At 46.4% G+C, this 10000-nt stretch overlaps 1 protein-coding gene across 1 annotated transcript in view; it reads right to left on the bottom strand.

The window, feature by feature from the left end:
• The window catches only part of LOC110516889 (adhesion G protein-coupled receptor E5-like), a gene marked incomplete at its 3' end in the record, with an annotated part of 36881 nt that overhangs the window by 8046 nt on the left and 18835 nt on the right, over positions 1–10000 (bottom strand). Inside the window, exon 7 of the mRNA XM_036948302.1 lies at positions 2142–2362. Coding sequence (XP_036804197.1) covers positions 2142–2362 — 221 coding nt within the window. The remainder of the gene's footprint in view (positions 1–2141; positions 2363–10000) is intronic.

Raw genomic sequence — 10000 nt, 5'->3', positions numbered from 1 at the left:
AGAAAGAGAGAGTGAGAGAGGAGGATGAAACGTTGGCTAAGCACTTCTTAGAGAACGGTCTCTTCAACAGATCAGTCTGTTAGGCCATCGTCAGTATATTAGGCCATCATCAGTCTGTTAGGCCATCGTCAGTCTGTTAGGCCATCATCAGTATGTTAGGCCATCATCAGTATGTTAGGCCATCATCAGAATGTTAGGCCATCGTCAGTATGTTAGGCCATCGTCAGTATGTTAGGCCATCGTCAGTCTGTTAGGGCATCGTCAGTATGTTAGGCCATCATCAGTATGTTAGGCCATCGTCAGTCTGTTAGGCCATCGTCAGTATGTTAGGCCATCATGAGTATGTTAGGCCATCATCAGTCTGTTAGGCCATCGTCAGTCTGTTAGGCCATCATCAGTATGTTAGGCCATCATCAGTCTGTTAGGCCATCATCAGTATGTTAGGCCATCATCAGTATGTTAGGCCATCATCAGTCTGTTAGGCCATCGTCAGTCTGTTAGGCCATCATCAGTATGTTAGGCCATCATCAGTATGTTAGGCCATCATCAGTCTGTTAGGCCATCATCAGTATGTTAGGCCATCATCAGTATGTTAGGCCATCATCAGTCTGTTATGGCCATCGTCAGTCTGTTAGGCCATCATCAGTATGTTAGGCCATCATCAGTATGTTTGGCCATCGTCAGTATGTTAGGCCGTCATCAGTATGTTAGGCCATCGTCAGTTTGTGGAAAAATGCAAGCCCTAACTGTAGCTGTACGATAATGATATACAGTGCCTTGCGAAAGTATTCGGCCCCCTTGAACTTTGCGACCTTTTGCCACATTTCAGGCTTCAAACATAAAGATATAAAACTGTATTTTTTTGTGAAGAATCAACAACAAGTGGGACACAATCATGAAGTGGAACGACATTTATTGGATATTTCAAACTTTTTTAACAAATCAAAAACTGAAAAATTGGGCGTGCAAAATTATTCAGCCCCCTTAAGTTAATACTTTGATTACAGCTGTAAGTCGCTTGGGGTATGTCTCTATCAGTTTTGCACATCGAGAGACTGACATTTTTTCCCATTTTCCCATTTTCCCACAGCTCGAGCTCAGTGAGGTTGGATGGAGAGCATTTGTGAACAGCAGTTTTCAGTTCTTTCCACAGATTCTCGATTGGATTCAGGTCTGGACTTTGACTTGGCCATTCTAACACCTGGATATGTTTATTTTTGAACCACTCCATTGTAGATTTTTCTTCCACATGTTTGGTGTGTCTCCCAGGTGGCTTGTGGCAAACTTTAAACGACACTTTTTATGGATATCTTTAAGAAATGGCTTTCTTCTTGCCACTCTTCCATAAAGGCCAGATTTGTGCAATATATGACTGATTGTTGTCCTATGGACAGAGTCTCCCACCTCAGCTGTAGATCTCTGCAGTTCATCCAGAGTGATCATGTGCCTCTTGGCTGCATCTCTGATCAGTCTTCTCCTTGTATGAGCTGAAAGTTTAGAGGGACGGCCAGGTCTTGGTAGATTTGCAGTGGTCTGATACTCCTTCCATTTCAATATTATCGCTTGCACAGTGCTTCTTGGGATGTTTAAAGCTTGGGAAATCTTTTTGTATCCAAATCCGGCTTTAAACTTCTTCACAACAGTATCTCGGACCTGCCTGGTGTGTTCCTTGTTCTTCACGATGCTCTCTGCGCTTTTAACGGACCTCTGAGACTATCACAGTGCAGGTGCATTTATACGGAGACTTGATTACACACAGGTGGATTGTATTTATCATCATTAGTCATTTAGGTCAACATTGGATCATTCAGAGATCCTCACTGAACTTCTGGAGAGAGTTTGCTGCACTGAAAGTAAAGGGGCTGAATAATTTTGCACGCCCAATTTTTCAGTTTTTTATTTGTTACAAAAGTTTGAAATATCCAATAAATGTCGTTCCACTTCATGATTGTGTCCCACTTGTTGTTGATTCTTCACAAAAAAATACAGTTTTATATCTTTATGTTTGAAGCCTGAAATGTGGCAAAAGGTCGCAAAGTTCAAGGGGGCCGAATACTTTCGCAAGGCACTGTACTAGAATATTTACATTTGTGATTTGTTAACATCAGCACTACGGCATATGTTATATTTTCAAATGCTACCTGTAGATGTCTGAAGGTGAGGATGACAGGCTGGGTGAGGTGATCTGTGGCTGGGTTACTGACGAGAGCTGTTACCACCTTGGAACTGATCTGGTAGCTAGGCTTTGATGCTGTGGCGGTTGCTGTGTCTCTGTTTGTGTCCGTGTCAGTGAGGTACTGGAAGGAGTTGTTGACAGATCTCTCCACTGTCTTGTAACACACCAACCCAGCCAGAGTGAAACCTGAGAAGCACAGAATGAAACAAGTTACCAGAATGTCTTGTAGTTGTTCCAGAATCCCCAGGTTTTTCAGGTTTCCTGGTTGGAAGATTCCTGGAATAAGGAGGTGCTTTGAAATGCTGGTCATGGCTCACATCAACACCATTATCCCAGAAACCCTACACTCCAATTTGCATACAGCCTCAACAGATCCACATATGATACAATCTATTGCAATCCACACTGCCCTTTTCCACCTTGATAAAAGGAACTCCTATGTGAGAATGCTATTCCTTGACTACAGCTCAGAATTCAACACCATAGTGTTCTCAATGCTCTTCACTAAGCTAAGGACTCTGGGACTAAACACCTCCCTCTGCAACTGGAACCTGGACTTCCTGAAGGGCCGCACCCAGGTGATCCGCAACACGGGGGCCCCTCAGGGGTGCGTGATCAGCCCCCTCCTGTACTCCCTGTTCACCCATGACTCATGGCCAAGCACGACTCCAACAACATCATTAAGTTTGCCTACGACAGAATAGTGGTAGGCCTGATTACCGACAACGATGAGATATCCTATAGGTGGAGGTCAGATACTTGGCCGTGTGGTGCCAGGATAACAACCTCTCCCTCAACATAATCAAGACAAAGGAGATGATTGTGGACTACAGGAAAAGAAGGACCGAGCACGCTCCCATTCTCATCGATAGGGCTGTAGTGGAGCAGGTTGAGAGCTTCAAGTTCCCTCTCAGGAGACTGAAAAGATTTTGTCATGGGTCCTCAGATCCTCAAAATGTTATACAGCTGCACGATCGAGAGTATGGTTGCATCACTGCCTGCTATGGCAACTGCTCGGCCTCCGACCACAAGACACTACAGAGGGTAATGCGTATGGCCCAGTACATCACTGGGGCCAAGCTTCTTGCCATCCAGAACCTATTTTCCAGGCGGTGTCAGAGGAAGGCCCTAAAAATGCTCAAAGACTCCAGTCACTCTTGTCACAGACTGTTCTCTATGCTTACCGAACAGCAAGCAGTACCGGAGCACCAAGTCTAGGTCCAAGAACATCTCATCTAATGGCTACCCAGAATATATGCATTGTTCCTTCCCCTTCCCACCCCCTTTTTAACGCTGCTGCTACTCTCTAGTTATTATCTATGCATTGTCACATTAATAACTCTACCTACATGTACATATTACCTCAATTACCTCGACTAACCGGTGACCCCCCACACATTGACTCTGTACCGGTAGCCACCTGTATATAGCCTCCACATTGACTCTGTACCGGTACCACCTGTATATAACCTCCACATTGACTCTGTACCGGTACCCCCTGTATATAGCCTCCACATTGACTCTGTACCGGTACCCCCTGTATATAGCCTCCACATTGACTCTGTACCGGTACCCCCTGTATATAACCTCCACATTGACTCTGTACTGGTACCCCCTGTATATAGCCTCCACATTGACTCTGTACCGGTACCCCCTGTATATAACCTCCACATTGACTCAGTACTGGTACCACCTGTATATAGCCTCCACATTGACTCTGTACCGGTACCCCCTGTATATAACCTCCACATTGACTCAGTACTGGTACCCCCTGTATATAGCCTCCACATTGACTCTGTACCGGTACCCCCTGTATATAGCCTCCACATTGACTCAGTACTGGTACCCCCTGTATATAGCCTCCACATTGACTCTGTACCGGTACCCCCTGTATATAGCCTCCACATTGACTCTGTACCGGTACCCCCTGTATATAGCCTCCACATTGACTCTGTACCGGTACCACCTGTATATAACCTCCACATTGACTCTGTACCGGTACCCCCTGTATATAGCCTCCACATTGACTCTGTACCGGTACCTCCTGTATATAACCTCCACATTGACTCTGTACCGGTACCACCTGTATATAACCTCCACATTGACTCTGTACCGGTACCCCCTGTATATAGCCTCCACATTGACTCTGTACTGGTACCTCCTGTATATAGCCTCCACATTGACTCTGTACCGGTACCCCCTGTATATAGCCTCCACATTGACTCTGTACCGTAATACCCTGTATATAGCCTCCACATTGACTCTGTACCGGTACCCCCTGTATATAACCTCCACATCGACTCTGTACCGGTACCTCCTGTATATAGCCTCCACATTGACTCTGTACCGGTACCCCCTATATATATCCTCCACATTGACTCTGTACCGGTACCCCCTGTATATAGCCTCCACATTGACTCTGTACCGGTACCCCCTGTATATAGCCTCCACATTGACTCTGTACCGGTACCCCCTGTATATAACCTCCACATTGACTCAGTACTGGTACCACCTGTATATAGCCTCCACATTGACTCTGTACCGGTACCCCCTGTATATAACCTCCACATTGACTCAGTACTGGTACCCCCTGTATATAGCCTCCACATTGACTCTGTACCGGTACCCCCTGTATATAGCCTCCACATTGACTCAGTACTGGTACCCCCTGTATATAGCCTCCACATTGACTCTGTACCGGTACCCCCTGTATATAGCCTCCACATTGACTCTGTACCGGTACCCCCTGTATATAGCCTCCACATTGACTCTGTACCGGTACCACCTGTATATAACCTCCACATTGACTCTGTACCGGTACCCCCTGTATATAGCCTCCACATTGACTCTGTACCGGTACCTCCTGTATATAACCTCCACATTGACTCTGTACCGGTACCACCTGTATATAACCTCCACATTGACTCTGTACCGGTACCCCCTGTATATAGCCTCCACATTGACTCTGTACCGGTACCTCCTGTATATAACCTCCACATTGACTCTGTACCGGTACCACCTGTATATAACCTCCACATTGACTCTGTACCGGTACCCCCTGTATATAGCCTCCACATTGACTCTGTACTGGTACCTCCTGTATATAGCCTCCACATTGACTCTGTACCGGTACCCCCTGTATATAGCCTCCACATTGACTCTGTACCGTAATACCCTGTATATAGCCTCCACATTGACTCTGTACCGGTACCCCCTGTATATAACCTCCACATCGACTCTGTACCGGTACCTCCTGTATATAGCCTCCACATTGACTCTGTACCGGTACCCCCTATATATATCCTCCACATTGACTCTGTACCGGTACCCCCTGTATATAGCCTCCACATTGACTCTGTACCGGTACCCCCTGTATATAGCCTCCACATTGACTCTGTACCGGTACCCCCTGTATATAACCTCCACATTGACTCAGTACTGGTACCACCTGTATATAGCCTCCACATTGACTCTGTACCGGTACCCCCTGTATATAACCTCCACATTGACTCAGTACTGGTACCCCCTGTATATAGCCTCCACATTGACTCTGTACCGGTACCCCCTGTATATAGCCTCCACATTGACTCAGTACTGGTACCCCCTGTATATAGCCTCCACATTGACTCTGTACCGGTACCCCCTGTATATAGCCTCCACATTGACTCTGTACCGGTACCCCCTGTATATAGCCTCCACATTGACTCTGTACCGGTACCACCTGTATATAACCTCCACATTGACTCTGTACCGGTACCCCCTGTATATAGCCTCCACATTGACTCTGTACCGGTACCTCCTGTATATAACCTCCACATTGACTCTGTACCGGTACCACCTGTATATAACCTCCACATTGACTCTGTACCGGTACCCCCTGTATATAGCCTCCACATTGACTCTGTACTGGTACCTCCTGTATATAGCCTCCACATTGACTCTGTACCGGTACCTCCTGTATATAGCCTCCACATAGACTCTGTACCGGTACCCCCTGTATATAGCCTCCACATTGACTCTGTACCGTAATACCCTGTATATAGCCTCCACATTGACTCTGTACCGCTACCCCTGTATATAACCTCCACATTGACTCTGTACAGGTACCCCCTGTATATAGCCTCCACATTGACTCTGTACCGTAATACCCTGTATATAGCCTCCACATTGACTCTGTACCGGTACCCCCTGTATATAACCTCCACATTGACTCTGTACCGGTACCACCTGTATATAGCTTCCACATTGACTCTGTACCGTAATACCCTGTATATAGCCTCCACATTGACTCTGTACCGGTACCACCTGTATATAGCCTCCACATTGACTCTGTACCGGTACCCCCTGTATATAACCTCCACATTGACTCTGTACCGGTACCACCTGTATATAGCCTCCACATTGACTCTGTACTGGTACCCCCTGTATATAACCTCCACATTGACTCTGTACCGGTACCACCTGTATATAGCCTCCACATTGACTCTGTACCGGTACCCCCTGTATATAACCTCCACATTGACTCTGTACTGGTACCCCCTGTATATAGCCTCCACATTGACTCTGTACTGGTACCACCTGTATATAGCCTCCACATTGACTCTGTACCGTAATACCCTGTATATAGCCTCCACATTGACTCTGTACTGGTCCCACCTGTATATAGCTTCCACATTGACTCTGTACCGTAATACCCTGTATATAGCCTCCACATTGACTCTGTACCGGTACCACCTGTATATAGCTTCCACATTGACTCTGTACCGTAATACCCTGTATATAGCCTCCACATTGACTCTGTACTGGTACCCCCTGTATATAGCCTCCACATTGACTCTGTACTGGTACCACCTGTATATAGCCTCCACATTGACTCAGTACTGGTACCACCTGTATATAGCCTCCACATTGACTCAGTACCGTAATACCCTGTATATAGCCTCCACATTGACTCTGTACTGGTACCCCCTGTATATAGCCTCCACATTGACTCTGTACTGGTACCACCTGTATATAGCCTCCACATTGACTCAGTACTGGTACCACCTGTATATAGCCTCCACATTGACTCTGTACTGGTACCACCTGTATATAGCCTCCACATTGACTCAGTACTGGTACCACCTGTATATAGCCTCCACATTGACTCTGTACCGGTACCACCTGTATATAGCTTCCACATTGACTCTGTACCGTAATACCCTGTATATAGCCTCCACATTGACTCTGTACTGGTACCCCCTGTATATAGCCTCCACATTGACTCTGTACTGGTACCACCTGTATATAGCCTCCACATTGACTCAGTACTGGTACCAACTGTATATAGCCTCCACATTGACTCTGTACCGGTACCACCTGTATATAGCCTCCACATTGACTCTGTACCGGTACCCTCTGTATATAGCCTCCACATTGACTCTGTACCTGTACCCCCTGTATATAGCCTCCACATTGACTCTGTACCGGTACCTCCTGTATATAGCCTCCACATTGACTCTGTACCAGTACCTCCTGTATATAGCCTCCACATTGACTCTGTACCGGTACCCCCTGTATATAGCCTACACATTGACTCTGTACTGGTACCCCCTGTATATAACCTCCACATTGACTCTGTACCGGTACCACCTGTATATAGCCTCCACATTGACTCTGTACTGGTAGCCCTGTATATAGCCTCCAAATTGACTCTGTACCGGTACCCCCTGTATATAGCCTCCACATTGACTCTGTACCGGTACCACCTGTATATAGCCTCCACATTGACTCTGTACTGGTACCCCCTGTATATAGCCTCCACATTGACTCTGTACCGGTACCCCCTGTATATAACCTCCACATTGATTCTGTACCGGTACCCTCTGTATATAGCCTCCACATTGACTCTGTACCGGTACCCTCTGTATATAGCCTCCACATTGTCTCTGTACCGGTACCCTCTGTATATAGCCTCCACATTGACTCTGTACCGGTACCCCCTGTATATAGCCTCCACATTGACTCTGTACCGGTACCCCCTGTATATAGCCTCCACATTGACTCTGTACCGGTACCACCTGTATATAGCCTCCACATTGACTCTGTACCGGTACCCCCTGTAGATAGCCTCCACATTGACTCTGTACCGGTACCAGCTGTATATAACCTCCACATTGACTCTGTACCGGTACCACCTGTATATAGCCTCCACATTGACTCTGTACTGGTACCACCTGTATATAACCTCCACATTGACTCTGTACTGGTACCACCTGTATATAGCCTCCACATTGACTCTGTACTGGTACCACCTGTATATAGCCTCCACATTGACTCTGTACTGGTACCCCCTGTATATAGCTTCCACATTGACTCTGTACCGTAATACCCTGTATATAGCCTCCACATTGACTCTGTACCGGTACCACCTGTATATAGCCTCCACATTGACTCTGTACTGGTACCCCCTGTATATAGCTTCCACATTGACTCTGTACCGTAATACCCTGTATATAGCCTCCACATTGACTCTGTACCGGTACCACCTGTATATAGCCTCCACATTGACTCTGTACTGGTACCACCTGTATATAACCTCCACATTGACTCTGTACTGGTACCACCTGTATATAGCCTCCACATTGACTCTGTACTGGTAGCCCCCTGTATATAGCCTCCACATTGACTCAGTACTGGTACCCCTGTATATAACCTCCACATTGACTCTGTACTGGTACCACCTGTATATAGCCTCCACATCGACTCTGTACCGGTACCTCCTGTATATAGCCTCCACATTGACTCTGTACCGGTACCCCCTATATATATCCTCCACATTGACTCTGTACCGGTACCCCCTGTATATAGCCTCCACATTGACTCTGTACCGGTACCCCCTGTATATAGCCTCCACATTGACTCGGTACCGGTACCTCCTGTATATAGCCTCCAAATTGACTCTGTACCGGTACCCCCTGTATATAACCTCCACATTGACTCTGTACCGGTACCACCTGTATATAACCTCCACATTGACTCTGTAATGGTACCCTCTGTATATAGCCTCCACTTTGACTCTGTACTGGTACCCCCTGTATATAGCCTCCACATTGACTCTGTACCGGTACCCCCTGTATATAACCTCCACATTGACTCTGTACCGGTACCACCTGTATATAACCTCCACATTGACTCTGTACTGGTACCCTCTGTATATAGCCTCCACTTTGACTCTGTACTGGTACCCCCTGTATATAGCCTCCACATTGACTCAGTACTGGTACCCCCTGTATATAGTCTCCACTTTGACTCTGTACTGGTACCCCCTGTATATAGCCTCCACATTGACTCTGTACCGGTACCCCCTATATATAGCCTCCACACTGACTCTGTACCGGTACCCCCTGTATATAACCTCCACATTGACTCTGTACTGGTACCCCCTGTATATAGCCTCCACATTGACTCTGTACCGGTACCCCCTGTCTATAGCCTCCACATTGACTCTGTACCGTAATACCCTGTATATAGCCTCCACATTGACTCTGTACCGTAATACCCTGTATATAGCCTCCACATTGACTCTGTACCGTAATACCCTGTATATAGCCTCCACATTGACTCTGTACCGTAATACCCTGTATATAGCATCGCTACTGTTATTTACTTATCTATTTTTTTCTTCACACTTCTTTTTCTTAAAACTGTACTGTTGGTTAAGGGCTTGTAAGCATTTTGATTCCTGAGACAAATACATTTTTCCTTTATTTGATATGAATAAGCAGGAAATGCTGAATCCAGGATTTCTAGGCAACCTGGGAATTTTTGGAAAGTTACTGGTAC

This window comes from Oncorhynchus mykiss, chromosome 17 (assembly GCF_013265735.2).
Source record: "Oncorhynchus mykiss isolate Arlee chromosome 17, USDA_OmykA_1.1, whole genome shotgun sequence".
In the NCBI taxonomy this organism is placed as follows: domain Eukaryota; kingdom Metazoa; phylum Chordata; class Actinopteri; order Salmoniformes; family Salmonidae; genus Oncorhynchus; species Oncorhynchus mykiss.
The sequence above is the reverse complement of the archived record's forward strand: the minus strand, read 5'-3'. Positions and strand labels throughout refer to the sequence as shown.